General features: G+C 39.2%; 1 protein-coding gene across 4 annotated transcripts in view; it reads left to right on the top strand.

The window, feature by feature from the left end:
- Positions 1-21,012, top strand: part of LOC126412744 (katanin-interacting protein-like) — a 354,094-nt gene that overhangs the window by 215,155 nt on the left and 117,927 nt on the right. For all 4 annotated transcript variants that reach the window (XR_007575334.1, XM_050082483.1, XM_050082482.1 and 1 more), the window contains one exon: positions 10,200-10,296. Coding sequence is in view for 3 of the 4 variants with exons in the window: in XM_050082483.1 (XP_049938440.1) it covers positions 10,200-10,296 (97 nt within the window). In the remaining variant the exon portion in view is untranslated. The remainder of the gene's footprint in view (positions 1-10,199; positions 10,297-21,012) is intronic.

The raw sequence follows: 21,012 nt of genomic DNA, 5'->3' as shown, positions 1-21,012 counted from the left end.
AGGCAATTGCACCATCTGAAAATATACTCAGCGCAGATTACTGTTCGCTTACTTTTTCTTTTTGGAAAAATTGGTTAGACAGTTTGTATTTCTTACAGGCTGGGCATAGAAACCCAAAAAGCTTATGTACAACTTCTTTTAAAATTTCCTGCTATGTTAAATTCTCTTGATACTGTGGCATTGAAAACCATTCTAGACCACTGAGTTTGTTTGACAGACATTTCTAAATGCACTAAGTCCATTGTTTTTTTCCTTTTTAGCCAGAGAAACGAGACTGTTGTTTTTCTTGTCTTCACCAGTTGATGTAGTTACCATGACTTCTGTACATTAACAACAGCCTATGAGGTGTTATTGATATGTCTGTGCCAACAGAAGTGCCACATGCAACAAACAGTATCAGGCACACATAAACATAAGTATCACTACTGAAATAACTACAGATGTAACTATACTACTACTGTGAAGGAGCTTTGTGCTTTGGTTTTTGGTATAACACATAACAGATGTTTCTTAACAGGAAGAGAATTTACAGTTATTACAGATCATGCCGCACTTAAATGGTTATTGAGCTTAAAGTGTCCAAGTACCAGATTAACAAGATGGGCATTAAGACTGAGTGAGTAACAATTTAAGGTTATTCATTGACCTGGTAAACAAGAAGATCCACAATACAAATTATGGGAAAATGATCAACGTTTTGTTGAAATAAATAATTATTGTACAATTTCACTAGTAAAGGAAACCGCCTAGTTATTCCAGAAAGCATGAAAGAGCAATTCATGAGAGAGAAACACAATTCTTTATTATCAGGACATTGCAGTAAAAAAGCAACAAACATTAAAATATCTCAAATGTTTTGGTGGCTGAGTCGCAAAGCTGACGTTTTCGAGTTTGTTTCACAATGTGTTTCCTTGAACGAGTAGGACTAGATGTCATAGGACCGTTGCCTGAAACTAAAGATAGAAACAAATACATATTGACAGTGTTAGATCATTTCTCTAGATACCTTCTCATGATACCAATACCTGATCAGAATGCTGAGACTATAGGTAAATTTTTTGTAAAAGAATGGATTCTTAAATTTGGATCACCATTAAGTATAATTAGTGATCAAGGAACGAATTTCATGAGTGAATTACTTAAACAGACTTGTAAGCTCATGCAAATAACTCAGTTAATGACTACATCAGCACACCGTGAAGGAAATGGAAGAGTAGAGTGAAACCAGAGAACAATTATTAAAATGGTTAGCCATTATGTGAGCAGCAAACACGAAAATTGGGATTTCTGTTTACTGTTCTTGGTAAGTTGTTACAATGCCAAAATGCACAGCTCAACTGGCCTAAGTCCATATGAGATCAACTGCGAAGAAGAATGCATTCACCCTTGGACTTTGCACGCTCGACTGCCGGAATCAGCAATGAACACATAGGGGATTAGGGGATCTAGCATGCAAGCTAAAGGAAGCATGGAGAGGAGTGAAACAGCGGAATCATCAATCCATTCTTCAGCAAGCAAGACAACATGACCGCCAAACAACAGTGCCACAGTATCGAGTTGGAGATCTTGTGTATCTGAGCAAAGTGGTGTTAAAGAAGAGAAAAGTCAGAAAGATTAAGAAGTTTTGGAAAGGACCATATCCAATCTTGGAGGTGTTGTCGCCAGTCACTCTTAAGCTCAAACTGCCCTTTCGTTCGATTGTCATGTAAAGCTATTTCTGGGTAGATTTCCTGTAGTATCACGAGACAACGAGGACCAACCGAGAGGCAGACCTGCTGTTCTCAAACCCAGGAAGCGAGAATTGCGAGGTTGCAGTCCAGACTTTGAGGCCGAAGCATCACCACGTTCCGAGCGATCCTGTTCCAGACGCCCCTACAATCTTCGTAAGCGTGTGTAGTGTGTGAGAGTGCAATGCGTGTGTTTAGCCATGTGCTTATGTGAATGTGTTGTGAGAATTTAGTATTAAAGCTATTGCATGAGTGCACAAGTGAAACTAAACCTTTTATTCCACAAGTTACCACATGAAACTCATTTATTTTATGTTCATTGTTAACTCTAGTATTTAGAACTAATTAACCATGTTCATTTTTATTCTAATGCGTATTCTACTAATGCTGTAGTAACAGTACCACAGAGTGCAGGTGTTTTGTCTGAACCACGATCAGACATGTAATTTCAACAACTAATGCAAAACTTGTTCTCAAGTACAATCTGAGTGAAATCCAGCAACAGTTCATTTCTGTAAAGAAGCAGATTGATCTAATTCGTTCTGTTAAGGGCAATGATACAATTTTGGAAATGGGTACATCTTGGTATAATAACTGGATCACAGCCAAAATGCAGGTAGAGTCTACATTTGCTAATTATGAGCAAGAGATTTAATGTTTTTTAAAGCTTTCGCCACACAAAACTTTAATTAGGCATAAACATGCCGGGTTTGATTTTTGAGGGAGTATCCTTCGTACTATATTTGGTACTTTAACTAGTCGAGATCTACTGGAAGTTAAAGGCAAAATATTAGCTCTTGAACAACAGTCCAGTACAGATTCAACTAACCTCTCTAATGAAATTATTGTATTAAAGAATATGCAAAAAACCGTAACCAACCACACAGTTTTCATTGAACAGATTGTAAAGCAATTTATCTCACATTTCCACATACTTTATAATGAAACGAACACAAATATCCAAGAACTATTCCAAGGATTAAATGCTGTGAGTGCACAGTTAGATTTAAACACTCTTTTGTTAAGGATTACTGATAGTTTATCAAATGCTAGAATTGATGCTCTTAACTTAAGAACGGCCTAAGAAAGTAGTTCAAATGATTGTTTGAGCAGTGTACTACTACATCCAGAACAATTTTTACAGATCCTACTATCAACTGAACGAAAGCTAGATGCAACATATACTATGATTTACCCTGTTAACTCTTACAATTTATATGCTTACTATAAGTTAACCACCACACACTCCTTAATAATTGAAGATGAATTAACTGTTATTGTTTCTATTCCCATTGCTAGATCAAAGCATAATTTTGAAATGTCTAAGATTTATGCTTACCCTGTTAAATAGAGACAGGCAAGTATTCATGTAAAGTACATACTGAATGATTATCTACTGATAAACAAGGATCGAAATATTTTGTATCCCTAAATGAAAATGATTTGCATATGTGTAAACGTTCTCATAAGTTAATTTGCCCTGAATCAGCCGTATTTTTAGATAGTAGAGTGTACAGCTGTGAGAAATAATTGTTTATGAATCATCCCGCAAGAGATGATGGTCCTAGAATTTTAACGCATCTTTATCCTTCATTTCTTAAACAATGTTCTGAAGGTATAATTTCCTCATTTAACTCCACCCTTGATGTCACATTTTCTTGTAAAAACTGTGATACACCTGAGCTACCCTTTACACAAAAATTGAACAATAGTGGATTAATCTTGAATGCCACACATTGTTATTTATCAGTTAAGGACATCCATTAAAATGTAATCTCTTCAAATAATGAGTTAAATTTCATTGAAGCAGCAAATAGAATTAAGTCCTTCAATTCCTCCTGTAATGTTAATGCATACTTGATTGTCACATTGTGTTTTTATTGCTTTTATTAATTGGTCTTTTGTCAATAGCATTTGTCATGTATGAAATTGTCATCTTGAAGGCATGCTTCTCTGTACCGAACGTTACTGTGCCTTCAAATGAAATACATGTTGCAATGCCTTCTGATGTCACAAATGGTGAAATAGAGGTCATTTTGAGCCACCTATGGTTACTCTTTTTCTCTGGAGAGAGTGATGTAACGGTCTATGGGATGCATGCAGCTGTGCGGTATGTTAGCACGCGCTTGCCAGCCGGCCTATCTGAAACGCTGATGATTCACTTGGTCAGTAGATGTGTGTCCGGCCACATTGCCACGGAGAGTATGCGACTGGCCGCCATCCACAGTGCGCAGTATTAACCAGCGCGGCCTTGGGCGCGAATATGTCTCTTTTCTTAGCTCACCATGGAGCCTTTCGATATGACCATAATTAGCCGGTGTTAGGATGTCAGACACAGTGATGATGGGTGCGCGTAGCATGCATGTTGTATAAACTGCCTTTGTTAATAAAACGGTTTAAACTTACTTCTTGTGTTCATGTATTGCCGTACCTCAACAACCCACCGCTTACAAATCCTGACAAAATATTCGTATAATAATCATCTGGGGAAAGAACGCAAACTACACCACCTTATATAATGGTATTTGCTTAAAAAGAAGCCATTGAGTTGTTTTATCAGGCATCTTGGATTTATGTCTGGAAAATGCAGTGAGCGATTTGTGGCCAGTTAGTAAGTGGAATATGGTTGCATGTAAGAATGTATGAAATTTTTAATCCCTAAAACAATGGCAAGAGCTCCTTTCTCAGTTTGGCTGTAGATGGCTGGGTGCAGAGTTTTAGATGTGGCCATTTTGTGAGACATCAATGGCTAAGATAAGATGTTGGGCAGGATAAAACATAAATAAGCAGGGGATCTTTTTAAGGATTATTTTTGAAGCTTCTAATTTTGCCAGACAGGTGCCTGTCCAATGAATCCTGTTCTGCAGAGACTGTTTAAAGGTTTAGTAACCTCGTGTTTCTGAGGTATGAACGTAGAGTAATAATACACTTTACTTAAGAAAATGTCTAGCTACTTAGGTTTGGTTGTGTGGGTAAACGAGTTATTGCTTCCATATGTTTTTGCATCAGTTCTAAGTGTCCACTTCTAATGATGTCCCAGTTAGGTATGCTACTTGACACTTGAAGAATTCACACTTACCAAAATTACACTTTAAACCATTCTGCAGGAGCTTGGTAAAGAGCAGGCACAAATTGTGAAGGAGTTCCACTTACGTACGGACCTGGGCAGTTGTATCAAACAAGTAACTGCAACAATTGTGGATGTCACTGATACTTTGTTCGAGGTATCGGTGGAAAATTGTCAGGGCGCTAGCAATTCCAAAAGACAATTGATTGTAGTTATACTATACAATGGTGTGTTAACAACCATAAATAAGCACAGTTTGTCCTTTGGGATCTTTTTCATTGCTGCTTGAGATGTAGCCCATTGACTAGAATTTGTTGCTGCTGGAGGTAATCAAGTTTTTCAAAGGAAATGACAGGAATATGGCAAGTACGGTAGAGCGTTGGTGTCACCATGGATTCGAGTATGATATGTGCAGTACAATAGTATATAGGCTGACATAAAACACAGAAGAAAATTTATCACGCAACACCTAAAAGTGTCAAAGGGAATGCCTTGTGAAATATTGTGGACTTTGTGATTGATCTGAAAACAGAAGGCTTGAAAAATCTCTCAGCCAAAAATGTTCTGCACCCAGGCAGAAGTGACAAACAAGAAGGAGAGATTACATGAGAGTTACATCTGCATTGCATCAATACCTTGGAACAGAATATTTTACTCAGAGTAATAATGGAACCATTATGCAATAAGTTTTGGTGGGCTGTGCACTGTGTTTTTTGTATGTAAATTTGCCAGTCAACAAGACAAAGGCACCTATATAAATTTTGAAATTGAATAGCCACCTTAATAATGGTAAACTGGAGAAGGATCTGCTTAGGTCTTTTCTTGACCGAGTGGAGCCATGTGAATTACTTGTTGTCATGTTTACAGTGTGTTTAAATTGGAAATTTATGGTGAGGTCTTATGGGACCAAACTGCAGAGGTCATTGGTCCCTAAGCTTACACACTATTTAATCTAACTTTCACTAAGGATGACACACACACCCATGCCCGAGGGAGGATTTGAACCTTTGATGGGGTTAGCTGCGCGGACCGTGACAAGACGCCTCAGACCGTGCGGCTACCACACGCGGCCTACACTGTGTTATGTGGAGTTACTCATGTTGAGCGTGAACTGGTTGTAGTGACAGTGATCAGGACTAGGCCAACCTGGAAGGCGCGGTATGACAGACATTGGCTGTATGAATGATTTTACCAAAGTGTTCATATTTGATATCCTGGAAAAGTCCTTGGGCATGAGAAAGCATAAAGAAACGATGATGGAAAGCCACAAAACCTATGCAGCTTGCTGTGCGGGGATTGTATTACTAAGCAAAATATATACTCTACTTGCATAACAGTTCCTATTGACAGAACAGTGTGCAGTATTGCTGTATGTTGACAAATTCACTAAATTCTGCTCACACAAGTACCTGCATGGGCAGGGAGATATATTTGTCCTGATCAGTTTCATGGTAGTGGGAAGATGTAGGCACAAGTTCGTCGAATGAATGGTGTGCTGACATGAAGATTTCATAAGCTTTAGTGACTGCAAGAACTTCACTTAGTATGGGATTGTCTAATGCCAGTGTTTGGAATATTACTTCATGACCAGGATTGTAATGAATTATGACATAGCACATTAAAAATTCTGTGCACGCCTGTTTATATGCAGAGTTTTTGTACCTAAAATGGCACTTTCTGGAGAGATCTTTTAAATACACCACCTGAGCTGCATATGTTTGGAAGAATTGCTTTTGACACTGAAAACCTCTGAACCTAGCAGCGATTAGTGACACAGTTAGGAAGACAACATGCTACAAATGTGTGCAAAAAGTAGCACCTCAGACGCTACAAGAGAACACATTTTACAAAGTATAGACAGCAACTTTGGGTTGGTTGAGAGAAGCCAACTGTGCTGGGTAATAATGTTCATTATATTACATGCCTGGAAGCACAGAAGAAGCCTGCAGTGGAAGCTGCCCCAGTCTTCGTCCTCAGGTTTGAAGGTTGAAATAGCAAGTAAGAGCACTGGAGGGGCAGTGAGCAGTATTTTATGCTCTCAGACTGCTTGTTGTGTTGCTTGTAGCTGCACGTGTTGCTCAGCCTGTTGCTGCAGCTGCTGAGCTTGTTGCTGGAGCTGCAGTTGTGACAATTCCAAGAATGGTAGCACCATGGTGGCATTGTGTTGGTGGCAGAGTGCAGGATTCGTGTCCTGTCGACCAGCAAGTAGAGTACTCAGTGCACTAAAATATTTGACAGTTCTTGGGGAATACTTGGTTTATTCAACAGTGAAACACAGTACAAGTAAGATCATAACTTGTACATGTCATGTCTAAGTCCAACAGAGTCATACTTGACAGTTTAACTAGAAAGTCCAGAGATCCATAGCCATTTCATTGTATGCTAATAATACAGTCTTCCAAGAAGCAATCTGGTAATATCAAAGTCCCAAGTATGGCAGGTATTCTCTATTATCCAGCCAATGTCATGATGTTGCTAGATGATACGAAGTGGTTTGACATGGATGTTGCTGGTCCCTAAATACTGACCACATGCTCTAATTCAGAGTGCCCCCCCCCCCCCCATACAAACATAAGACAGAGTCAGATGTAGACGGCCTAAAGATGTCTGCTTTTTAGCAGAATTCAAGTATGAAAGGCAGTGGAGGTAGTTGACCTCACCTGACTGCCCTGGGCCAAATGCAAAACATGAGAGAGAGGGAGAGAGAGAGAAAGCCTTTCATCAGGCATATTGGGGAGGTGGTCACATGACCTTTCTCAATGCTTCCTGGTTGATTATTAAAACCATTCTGAGCTGTGTTTTGTCTTCATACTCATCTGTACTACCTTCATTCGTTTGACCACATTTGTAGCTGTCATGTGTACCAGGTACAGAACAAACCAGGTACAGAATGTAAAGTCATAAAGAAAAGTGCAGAAATGATATTAAAAACTATTAACTCATAGTGGTCCATGCTAAAACTGACAATGTAAACGTTATTCTTATAGCTAGGAACAATTTCACAATTTTGGGCCAACTTTGTATTGTTCAAAACATATAATTAAAACTTTTCTTGTATGTGGGAGTGGGCCAAAAATGACCACCACTAGTAGATCCCACAACATAGTAGAAATAATTTAAAATATTGTTCAGTATGTACAGAATAGAAAATCGTACTGAGAAATGCAAAAGTGGTAAACAAATTACTAACTCCTATGCATTCCATGCTAAACCTGACAACTTAAATATTTTATTTTTATTTATTTTTTTTGTCAGAGATCATTTGATAATTTTTTGACCAACATTCTATGGTTAAAAACATACATTTTAAACCCTCATTTTATGTGTGAGTGGACTAAAAATCCCATAACATAATAGAAATAATTTAAAATATTGTTTTTCTGACATGACTGGTAATACTTCAACTTTCTTATGATGTTCACATTTCTGTATTTTTGACTTAACTCCCCAAACTGCCTTTAGAAAGAAGTATTATTTTATTACCTGTAAGGAACACTTCAGTGCTCTTAAAATGGTGTACAAGCACATACAGTACTTACACATCAAAATGTTTATCTAGTATACACAGCAAACATCTACTTTGATGTATCTTAAATAGTACAGGTTTGTCATTAGGCAAAATCGATCAATTGTGATATTGATTCACTTCATTACAATTAATTCCTTTTAAGATCTTTGTTGTAGGAGCAAATTTAGCAGTTTCTCTTTGTAGTAATAGTACTTTTATTGGTAATTCCTTTATGTGTTTCACACTGCTATTATCCTTAAAAAAATACTTAGAAGCATAAAATCTAGTGATTTTGTGACATTAGATTAACACCATAAATGATGTATGCTGTATTGAGACATGACTGGCTACTTTTTATATACAGTAAATCTCCCTTTTTACCCTTTTCATAGGACTGACCCAAAAAAGTGTAAAATGCAGGAATGTGTAAAATACTGGAAAGCTGAAGATTTTGTGCCTGTTGCTGTCTGTTCATGAACATTTCAGCTTCAATGTTTTACTCAATTTTGGTTAGAAGTTTTATTTACCATAATTTTATAGTGATTGTCAGTAATAAGTCTCACATTACAACACGGATATCTTTTTAATGTGGTTTCACACATTTGTGTGTGTTAGCACTTAACCACTGCCTTCATGAAATCACACAGGCTGTGGCTGGGTTCTGACACACAGAAATGGACGTGTGGGTTTCCTCTTCATTCTGATCATGTCCTGTGGTGTAAATAAAACATGAAACCCCGCATTAAAAATATATTGGTGTTCTTTTATGAGGATTATTATTGATAATCATTATGAAATTATGGTAAATAAAACTGGGAGCACAATGTGGGTTAAAACACTGAAGTTGGTAGGCTTCACACCCAGAGAATAATAGGCACGAAATTTGCAGCTTGTTGCCGACAAGTAGGTCACTCCTTCAGGGATGTCCTGGGTGAGAAAGAGGGTGGAAATTGTTGTCATGTTGTTGAGAATCTTGAGGAGGCATGTTGATGTTTCACAAGTCACACCAACTTATGACTCTGCTCTTAGTATGGATTAGCGTATTTTGTGCTTAAGTAACAATTCTTGAAAGCCCATTGTAGAGATGTCCATCTTCAAAACCAGTGTCTTTTGTGTAAATGACTGTGAAATTAAATTAGAGCTGTTGTAATACAACAAAATGAGCAGAAAGAATGTTGCTGCTAGAGTCACTATTGTGATTGTTATTATCAGTAAGGCAATGACTCAGCATGCTTCCCACCCTTCCAAATACTACGAACCTATAATATAGGCAGCCGTGGTGCAACATGCCAAAAATGAAAATCTTACTTACCATGCTAATGCTACGTTACATGAGCAATAACTAGTCTGCATTTTCTGTTTTGTTCCAAGGCTGACATTGAGCAGGAATATGATGCACTTTTTGCAGAAATCTGTGTGAAAATCAATATTAAAGGCTGTGATAACATCAAAGAAAACTTAAACTATGGGAAATGTTAAAATGGGATATTGTTATTGAAGGAAAGCATGGTATTCAGAGAATAGGACTTTTGTTGGAACACACAAAAATGAATGTAAAAAGCAGGAGAACATAAAACATGGGAACATAAAAATGGAGTCTTACTGCATTATTTTATAGTTAATGTCTCATTTGATAATATTTGAAAGTACAGGAACAAGCTCTGGCTATCATTTGCTCCTGTTCTGGTTCATGTGTTTGAAAATCACACTGGATGGAATAATAAGGACCAGTAAACAGCTGAGATGTAGTCATTGGTCTTACATATTTTCATTAGAGCACTTTCAATGTGACATGTTCTTCATAGATGCTCTTGTTCATCTGTTAATGTTACCTACCTTCACTTGTCATCATTCACAAAAATATTTTAACAAATAATTGAATATTATTTTTATTTAGGTCTCACTGGCTTGGAGGTGGTTGATGACAGTGGTGAAGCTCTTTATATGGAGCCATATTATTTGCATTGCAGTATACCATCACCAGATATATACAGGTACGATTGCATCCATTCCACTCAGCAGCTTAGAATTTTATATCTTTGGCCAAACCGGAGATAAAAAGAGGAGTTCACAAAGCGCTTAAATCTGTAAAAGGTGATGTTTAAATCTGTTGTGATTTTTCTTTTACTGTTTATGTTTCTGTACTGTGAGAGAATAGGAATCAAGGCATGTGATCGTGCAGTATGTCCTTAAATAATAGATATTCTAGAATAAAAATTTTAAGATATTGTGGAATAACTTCAGTATGGAAGGGTAGATTGATAGAAGTCTACTCACGACACATGGGCTATGTTGTATAATACACTACACTACGATACCTCAGAAGTAGCTGCAAGCTGCAGTATCTGGAGGCTCCATTGGGGGGTAGGGGGGGGGGGGGGACTTGTAGATGCATTGGTGGGATGGAAGGTATGTATGTACTGTTGTGGGAGCAGGGAAGGGGTTAGGCTGGTGGAGGACAGACTAATTAGGGTTGAGACCAAGCTGGTTGCAGGAATAAAGGATATGATGCAGCTACACAGTTCAAAAATATGGTGTTGGGAAGGTACAGGCTGTGAAGAAATTTTTAAAGTGAAGCACATTGTGTTGAGTGGCAATTTCTGCAACTGGATGGTCCAGCTGTCTCCTGGCCACAGTTTGGCAGTGACTGTTTATGCAGACAGACAGCTTGTTATTAGTCATGTCCACCAAGAATGCAGAATAGTGGTTGCAGCTAAGTTTTTAAATCACATGGCTGCTTTCATTGGTAGCCCTGCCTTTGATGCAGTTGGAGATACCAGTGACAGGAAGTGTGGAAGGATGTATGGGGCAGGTCTAGTATTTGGGTCTGTTGCAAAGATATAAGCCATGAACGGAGGAGTTGTGGAGTAGGTTGCTGACAAGGTTATTGCCTGAGTTGGATGAGTGGCAGAATACCACTGTGTGAAGGTAATCCTGTTGGAGAATGTGATTCAGTTGCTCCAGCCCTGGGTGGTACTGAGCCATGAGAAGAGTGCTCCTGTGTGGCCAGACTGTGGGTATGTGGGGTATGGTAGGTGACAGGTGAGATGAGACACACGAGATATGTTTTTGGACAAGATTCAGAGGGTAATTTTGGTCTGTGAAGGCCTCAGTGAGACTGTTGGCTTATTTAGAGAGGAACTGATTGTCACAACAGATTCAGTGCCCCTTGGTGGCTAGGCTATACAGAAGGGACTTCTTGGTGTGGATTGGGTGCAGCTATCGAAGTGGAGCTTCAGTGTGGTGGAGGTGTTGAATAGCGTTCCTTGAGGTGGAGCTCGACATCGAGGCAGATGCCTTGTGCTGAGGACGATCTGGTGAAGCAAATGTGGGAGCAGGTATTGAGGTTGTGGAAGAATGTGGACAGGGCGTCCTCTCCCTTGGTTCAGATCATGAAGGTGTCATCAGTGAATCTGCATCAGGTGGAGGGTTTGGGAGCAGTCCTCTAGATGACCCAAGAGTAGCTTAGCATAGGATGGTGCCATGTTGGTGCCCATCGCTGTACAACAAATTTATTTCTAGGTAAAGCCTTCAAGTAATTGTAGGTGATGATATAGTTGATCATGGTGATGAAGAAGAGGTTAGAGTCAGTCAGCCATTGAGAAAGTAGTGTTCTTTAGCAGCAAGGCCATAGATATTTGGAATGTTGGTGTAGGGGTAGGTGGCACTGGCAGTGATGAGCAAGGCACTTGGTGGTAAAGGAATAGGTATTGTAGAGAGTCGGTGAAGGAAATGGTTAGTGTCTTTTATATAGAAGGGTAGGTTACGGGTAATAGACAGGAGGTGAATTTTAAAATTTTCCTGGTGAATTCAAAGTTCAAACAAATTTTAGCCTTGTGGCCAGTCATCGATTAATTCATTGCACAATATTTCAACTGGGTATCTGCCAGTCATCTTCATATGAGCCATTGAGGACTGATGAAGACTTGCTCTATTCCGCCCTATGTAGCACGCTGCAAGTATTCTGTGCATTTGTCAAAATTCAAGTTGACATACGGACCACACTTCACGGTGGCAATGCCCTCGCTGGTGGAACTCTGCCGTCCTCTGTGTTACTATTCACGCGACTGTTGGCGCACTCTATTGTCTTCGATTAAAACAAATTGTGGAGATGATGGGGTTCCATGAACTGTTCAACTGGTAAATGCTTATCACAGTTTATTAGATTTTCCGCCAGGCATATTTCCATGGATTCTTTAATAATGAAGTCCCAAAAAGTTGTAGCTGTGGTCAGAATCACATTTTTACCATACTCCATAGAATTCCAGTGGAAATACAGTGTTTGGCAATAGCGGACTTGCTTGGTTGCAAAAGTTGAGTGCAACATTGATGTTCAGAGCAGCATTCTTTCACAGTGCTTGTGGTCTATCCTATGTTAGCCATACCACAAGGACAAGGTATTTTGTAAATTCCAGCCTTCCGCAATTTCAAGTCATCCTTTACCGATCCCAAAAGGTCTGCAGTCTCAGATGGTGGACGGAAAAGTTTCAGGTGGACATCACTGCTTTGTTTCAGCATGTTCTATCCTCAACATACTTTGTGTTCAACCAAGAATATTTTGAGGAGATTGACAATGTCGCCATGGGCAGACATCTGACTAGCTTGGTGGCCAACATTTTTATGGAGGATATCGAGGAGAGAGCACTTGATTCAGTTGCCCTTAAACCAACTGTATTTTGGAGGTATGTGGACAATACGTTCATAGGCTGGCCTCATGGGGAAGATAAATTGACTGAGTTTCTTCACCACCTCAACTCCATTCATAACAATGTTCGCTTCATCATGGAAGCAGAGAAAGATGGTTGCCTGCCTTTCTTGTATGTCTAGGTTAGACGAAAGAATGATGGTTCTCTTGGGCATTCACTTTATTGGAAACCCATTCAAGCATCCAGTTGTCATCACCTGTTGCAAACTAAGAGTGTGCTTGAAACATTCATACCCAGAAGTCACACTTTCTCAGATCTAGATAGTTTATGTAAAGAGTTCGCTGACCTAAGACAATGTTTAGAAAGAATGGATATTCCCCCAGCAGATTAACTGGGCATTGTCAGTAGAAACTAAGAATCAGGAAGTGGATGTAGAGGAGAAAACGCTGGCGAAATCTTTAGCTCTTCTTCCTTTTGTGGGCACCATTTCATTTAAAATAGTCAGAATCCTCAGTAAATTTCAAGTGAAAGTGATTTTCCATCCACCATCTAAGATTGCAGACCTTTTGAGATCAGTGAAGGATACATACTATTGCGGAAGGCAGGAACTTACAAAATAGCTTGTCAGCCTACGTGGAACAGACCACATGCTGGACTGAACATCAACATTAGGCTCAACTTTTGCAACCAAGCCAGTCTACTATTGCCGAATACTGTATTTCCACTGGGCATTCAATGGAGTATGATAGAACTGTGATTCTGACCAGAGCTACCTCTTTTTTGGAAACCATTATTAAAGAATACGAGGATATACACGTGGCAGAAAAATCTGATAAACTGTGATAGCGGCTACCAGTTGGACAGTGCGTGGAACCCCATCATCTCCACGATTTGCTGTAATCGAAGACAACAGAGTGTGCCTACAGTTGTGGCAAGCAATAATGCAGAGGACAGTTGTGTTCCAAGGTTCCACCAGTGAGGGCACTGTTGCCATGAAGTGTGATCCACCTGTCAATTTGAATTTGAAGACATGTATGGAATACTGGCATTGCATTACATAGAATGGAACAGAGCAAGTATTCATCACTCTTCGATGGCTCACCTGAAGGCGACTGGCAGGTGCCCAGTCAAAATATCATGCAATGAATTAATCGACAGCAGGCTGCAGACCTGAAATTTGTTTGAACGGGCTGAAGGTGTTGGTCCATAAGGCCAGAGATTCTCTCTTTGGGGCACAGTAACTGAATGCAATGTGGTATTCTTGGTGGTTGGGTTTACAAACTCAAGGAAGCATTTAGTAGGTATGAGTGCGGGAGGTGGTGGAGTTGAGGAGACAGACAGACTCACGGGAGAGATTCTGAAATTACAAATCACTGAGGCTGCAGTGGAAGTGCCTGATCTTAATGAAAATCATCTAAAAGTGGCAATAGACACTTCACACAGTGATGGTAGATAAATGACACAATTTAAATGTGCTCACTATATAAGTCAGTGATTTCGCATTGTTTAGTGAGCATATATATGTGTATGTTGTGACATTTATCTACCATCAATGTATGATGCACATGTTGCTAATTTTTAAAATGAACCACTCGATTTGAAACCAGTAAGTATACTGCAGATGTATAGTAAACTCCCAATGAAATCAAAAGGTTGCTAGTTTTACATGAACAAAATGTAGAATTTGTGTGATGGTTCTGGGATGGGCCTAAGGATTTGAGGAGGGACTAGGAATCCTTCTGGATTTGTGGAATGGGGTCACTGTGGCAGGGCATGTAGGAGGGTGTATCTGACAGGTGGTGGGTTCCTCTGATCAGCTGACTCATAATCACAGTGATGGAGCCTTTGTTTGTATTTAGGATTGGTTTTTTGATTGTGAATTGACATTGTTTCTACGAATGTTAGGTTGGTTTCGATCTTGAGGGATTTGGGGAATGATGGTGAGACAGTGTTTGGTGTTAGGAAATTCTGGAAAGTTAACAGGGGGTGACTTGAGAACAGTGGGGATGGACTGAGGTTGGCTGGAGGAGTAATCTGGGTCATGCAGGATTCTGTAATGGTTTTGGATTGAGTGCAAGGGCTATTGTTGTAATGTTTCCACTGAAGGGACTGGGAGAAGGAGAGGAGGTCTTTAACCAGAGCAGCAGACTGAATTTGGGGTGTAGGGAAAAAGGTAATGTCTTTCGAAAGGACTGATGCTTTTGTAGGACTGAGGCTTTTGGAGGAGAGATTCACCACTGTGTTGCAAGTCTTGTGAGGCTGTGGATTGTTTAGGGTGGTGGGAGGGAGTTGCTGAGTGTGTGGTAAATGTAGAAGGTCTGCAAGGTATGTTTCTGCAGCTATGACGGGCTGTGTGGGAGGTTTGGTGGATGTTCTTGTAGTGGTGGCTGATAGTAATAATCGAGGTGGGATATAAGATGAACTGACTGGTCAGTTTTTGAGGTGTTGTTGTGTGTGCTGATGTGGCTCCTGAAGGGCAAGGGTATCAGTTTGGGAGATGGGATGCATGAATTTGGGATTCAGAGCAGGGGAATTTTTGTGGATGGAGGGAGGTAGTGCAAGGACATTCGGGCCTGATTGATGCAGGTTTGCAGGACCAGGTTAGTGAGAACTGTGACTGATGGTATTTGAACAGATTGTCATTGTGCAAGGAGGGGTTCCAACCAGAGATAGGAATTTGATGATCAGGTCAGGCCATGCCAAAGACAGTAGTCATGTGTGTGTGGCAAAGTTGTGTGAATGTGTGGGAGTTCTGTTTCTGACTAAGGACTTTGTCCAAATGCTTATATACAGGGTCAGGCAAAAAGACTTCCAGAATTTGGTGACACCACTGTGTGAGTTGGGTGTTATTGTTGTGGAGGTGGTGTCAATTGATATTGTGCCATTTTAAGCTGGTGCAGTTGCTTGGCTAGGTAAGCATCATTCATTTGTTGTGGAGGAGTGTATTCGTAATGGTGGTTCTGCGATTACTACTCAGTGAACATTTCACATTCAGTTTGAATTTGACTGACATGATTCTGTTCCTGATAAAAACTATTTGACTTTGGGTATCAAACTTTAGAGCCTCAGATTCTGCACTGAAAAGAAAATCTATTGGCCAGTCTCAAACTGTGATAATTCTGGAAAATGTGGCACATGTGAGAGCATCCGTCCAGCAATCTCCAAAGCATTCACCACTTAAACATGCAGTTGCCCTGGGATTTTATGGTAGCACCATCTGCATAAAGATCTTTACATGCATCCCTACAAAATGATTGAGAGAGATTTGCAACTTGCAGAGCTGTGTGTTAGGAAATTCTTCGGATCGCTGTTTTGATCTCTTATTACGAGACCCGCTTCCACCTGTCAGGTACAGTGAATAAACAAAAGTTCCTTTACTGGGTGACAGATCCCTGCAGACATTTTTCCAATGACCACTTCACAGCCATTGTGTGAGATTTTGGTGCGCCATAACTGAATTTGGTGTGTGGGGTTCCGTATTTTTTTGAATAAGATGGTGTAATTGTAATAGTTAATTCAAATTGCTATTGACATGTGATAGAGACCTAATACCCCAGGCAAATTACTAAGAAAATCAGCAAATGGGAGAAAATATGTATAAAATTTTGAAACTTATGGAAAATACTCATATGGGGTGTAGTAATAAGAATCAGAAAAATTCGCCTTCATAGGGGGGAGGCCCGTCCCCCTTTTATCACCTCCAAAAGTCAGTTTGTACCATATTTTAAATTTATACACAAAACGGCTCATTTTTCGAATAGAGCTGTTATTAGTAACTATATTCCTCACAAAATTGTACATGAAAAAGATCTTGTGCATCTTTTCAGTGATACAAATGGTATTTGAGGTATAAGAATTGGAATAGAATTCTGTTAACGTAATAGTTTGCAGTTTTTTTACTTAGCAAACTATTTAAATGAAAAGCATAATTAAGTAAATGGAAATATTTCATAGCCTATATGTTCTGCTTGATGATATTGCTTTTGTGATCAGTATTGTTGAAATCAGGAGTTCGTGCCAACAATGAAAACACAAGTTCTTCTTCCCATTCACTCAGTGCTCCCCTACCACTAGTGACACTGCCATTTCTTCTTACCCAGTGTCCAGTTCAGTTTGCCATTTCTTCTTACCCAGTGTCCAGTTCAGTTGAGTTAATGTTGTGAACTGTCAAAGTAGTGCCAGGGAGTTCTATTTTTGTGACAGTATTTATCAGTTTCTGGTGTTATGTAGTGCTTCTGCTTAGTGTCATTTCTTTTGTCGGAACTGAGAAAACAATTATGCTGGACCCTACTACATGTTTTATTTGTGGTAAATCTGTTCCGGAAGGAGAGACATCAATAGTGATGAAGGGCTTGGAAACTCTGATATGCATCAGGAAGGAACGGAAGGATGGGGCTCATAATCTTCTTCAGAATGCTGGACTGATTGAAGTGCATAAGGCATGTTGACGTGAATATATTAATGAATGTAATATAAGGAAACTAATTAATCAGAATGTTGCACAAGCAGATGATAAAACTTTGAGGTCCTCTTCCTCTTATCCATTCAGTTTCAAAAAAAGATTGTTTAATATGTGCTGAAAAGTGTGACATAGAGGCGGAATCTAAAAGACCACTCCACAAACACCTTGGAGTGTTTGAAGTTCGCTCTAACTGTGAAACATATGCTGCTTGAGAAAGCAGAGAAACACAATGATGATTTCGGTAGAAAGGTTGCCGAAAGCACCAACAGTGTTTTGTGTTTAGTAGCTGCAGAAGCTCATTATCATCAAGATTGCTATGCTAAATTAGTGGTGAACCACTCCTCTGTTCAAAAAAAGAGACCACTCTCAAGATACCAACTTTGATGTCACTTTTCAAGAATTATGCAAATTTATAGATAGTTCAGAGGAATTTCAATTTTCACTGTTCGATTTGTTGAAGAAAGTTAATGAATGTCTCCCAGAAGGGGAAACAATGACTATAAAAACTCTGAAAAACAAACTGACTGAACACCTCAGTGATGGGGTCTTGTCTGCCACAGTGCCAAAGAATCCCCAAGTTGTATGTCTTCATGGCAGTGGCCGCAATCATTTGAATCAGTGGTGCAATGAATGAGCTGTTAATAAAAAAGATGAGAGAAAAATAATAGTAGAAGCAACAGCAGCTATCATTCGTGAAGATATAAGAATGACTCCTTTCGGTATTGCCGATCATCCAGATGTCAATGACTTGACAGAGAATGCTGAAGTTATGGTTCCTGACACTTTACATGAATTTTTGAAGGGTGTTGTTTTGTCAAAAAAGAAAGGTAGTGAACAATCCCCTTTAAAAACATATACAGCAATATCCCATGGGATTGTGTCAGTTACCAGGCCTCGTTCATTTATCTCCCCACTGCAACTTGGTCTTGCAGTGTACTTGTTTTGTAAAGGGGGAACAAAAAAAATAGTTGAAATTGTCTCAAATATGGGTTTCTGCTCTAGTGTGGCTTTATTTGAGGCTTCTGCCATTCAGTTCTGGAAACCAAATATTCTCGCAGTTTGTTTTTCTTAATGCTGACTTCAGTATTGCAACAATGACGGGCAAAGGTACATTCCATGCTATGGATGGAATCAGGCGTGTGACTCCTGAGAGAGCGATAGAATATCAAAAAGTAATGAAACTCTGTGTCATGCTGAGCTCTACTGAAACAGTAAATGCTCAAAAAATTAGTTTGCTAATATTCCGAAGGTAGGATAGAGTTGGAATTGAAGAAAGTAATTTGCAAAATGTCTACCAGAACAATCCGTCTCTAAAGCAACAGCCCCTACCAATCACGATTTTACTTGGATGATGGGAAAGCCTTTACAGCTTTCTATTCCTGCATGGCAATGTTTTATGGAGAAAATCACAACTGGAGAACCTTATAGACAATCAAATGTATTAGTGCTTCCATTCATCAACAGCCCACCCACAGATTATACTACTTTTTTAACTGCTTTAACTAGACAATCAAATGTATTAGTGCTTCCATTCATCAACAGCCCACCCACAGATTATAGTACTATTTTAACTGCTTTAACTTGTGCCATCATGAAGAGTAAGAAGACCACACAGCAACCACTCTACATGAAAGCTAAAGATATAGTTGCAATAGAGGCTAATGGTGGGAATTAGCTATTCCCTAATGTAGTTATTTGATTAGGAGACTTTCACTTAATGTCTTTCTAAAATCAGTAGGATTTGTAATGAGAGACAGTTGACTCTCTCAACTTTTGGTGACTGTATATGCTGCAGCTTCTGTTCCCCATATACTTTCTGGTCATGCATACACGAGGACAGTTCAGGCTCACTTTGCAGTCATGTGTGCTCTTTCCATCATAATACTGGAGGAAATGGCAGTCATGGAGGAGGAGAAGCAACATATTTAAGACTGTATTTCTGATTTGAGTGGAAATGATGCATCTTTTGGCAATTTGGAAAAAGATAAAGTGATTGAAAAGCTGAAAAATAAATCTGTCAACATAGTGGATGATATTAAGCAAAGAGGGATAACTTCCCAGTTATGGATACAATACATTCAGCTTGTCATCTTGGCATTGCGTCTCATCCAGGCAGAGCTTATGGGGAATTGGGAGGTCCATATAGAATGTGTAAGAGCTGTGCTCCCAATATTCCATGCAGCTGGTCACTTTTCTTTTGTTCCTCCAGGACATGGAAAAACTGAAAGAAACCATGAAACCTGCGAAGTTCGATAAATTCACCAAGGACAGCTTTTTCACGGTTTGACGCTCTAATAAGTATTGGTGTGAAGTATAGACCGACCTGATGATAGGACAAATGCTTATGAAGAACCTGAAGAGTGTTGGAGGTGTTTCACACAGAAGAGGTTTCACCTTTACTGTCTTGAACTGATGGATTTGCAGTATACCAATAGCCATCACAGATGTGAAACTATGGAATGTTTCTGCAATTTACATTCGGTTTCGAGTGATCAACATGTTGAACTGAGGAGTGGGAGTATAAAAATTGACAAGAAAATTCGCAGAACATTTCAGCTATGGTTGCAACAACACCCTCCATTTCTTTATAAAGAGCAAGATCAGGATTAGTAGCTTCTCAGGAAGTAAACTGTGACAAAGCTGTGTCTGTTGGTGAAGAAGCTCTTCGAACAATATTTACTGTCTCACCAAAACTTGGTTCTTGAAGCTTAAGTGATCCAACATGGTTAGGACAATGTGCATGTCAACTGTTGGGCTTGAAAAAAATATAACTGAAGTAGGTACAACACAGTTACTTGAGAGAATACTGTGCACGCTTCATTCACCTGAAGATTTAAAGGATTGCTTTACGTACGAATTATCAAGTGTACCAGTGTCTCTGACAGCAGTGGATTGGAGAGGAAAACAAAAAAGTCATCGCTGTACAATCTTTTCAATCAAGTACCTGAAAAAAAAATTGACAATAATGAATTGAAGGTCTTTGTTATAGCTGGTGGGGTTCTTATCCACTATGTCGAGTGACACGAGAATAGAACTTTTTGTGACATTTATTAAACATTAACAGCCTATATTCAGAGACTTTATATAGATGATGTTGCTGTTGTATTTGATGGATATTCGGAAAGTTCTCTGAACATAAAAACTAGGGAATGCCAAAGGTGAACAATTAAGCAGTTCTTGCGAGAAATTATCTTTAATGACGAAACATTATGTGTTGAATCACAGTCCACCTTTCTTAGTATCCTCAGCAATAAGGAAGTGTTTATTGCACAGCTTGAGAAAAAACTAGACAGTTTTGGTATTGAAACCAGTATTGCAGATGACGATGCAGATGTTGCAATTGTTGCAAAACCAATAAATGCCTCAAAATTTTTCCAGCAAGTGATTATAGTAGGTCAAAATGTAGATCTTCTTGTGCTACTCTTCCTCCAGATAACAAAAACATAATCCTGATGAAGGAAGGTAAAGGTAGCATCAGAACAAAGTGTTAGTTCTAAAGATATACGTAATTCCTCACTCATTCATGAATCCAAGAATTCGATACTGTTTCTTCACGCAGTAAGTGGTTGCGACAGCACGTCAGCCTTGTTTGGGAAATGAAA

This window comes from Schistocerca serialis, chromosome 7 (genome assembly GCF_023864345.2).
Source record: "Schistocerca serialis cubense isolate TAMUIC-IGC-003099 chromosome 7, iqSchSeri2.2, whole genome shotgun sequence".
Taxonomy (NCBI): Eukaryota; Metazoa; Arthropoda; class Insecta; order Orthoptera; family Acrididae; genus Schistocerca; species Schistocerca serialis.
The sequence above is the reverse complement of the archived record's forward strand: the minus strand, read 5'-3'. Positions and strand labels throughout refer to the sequence as shown.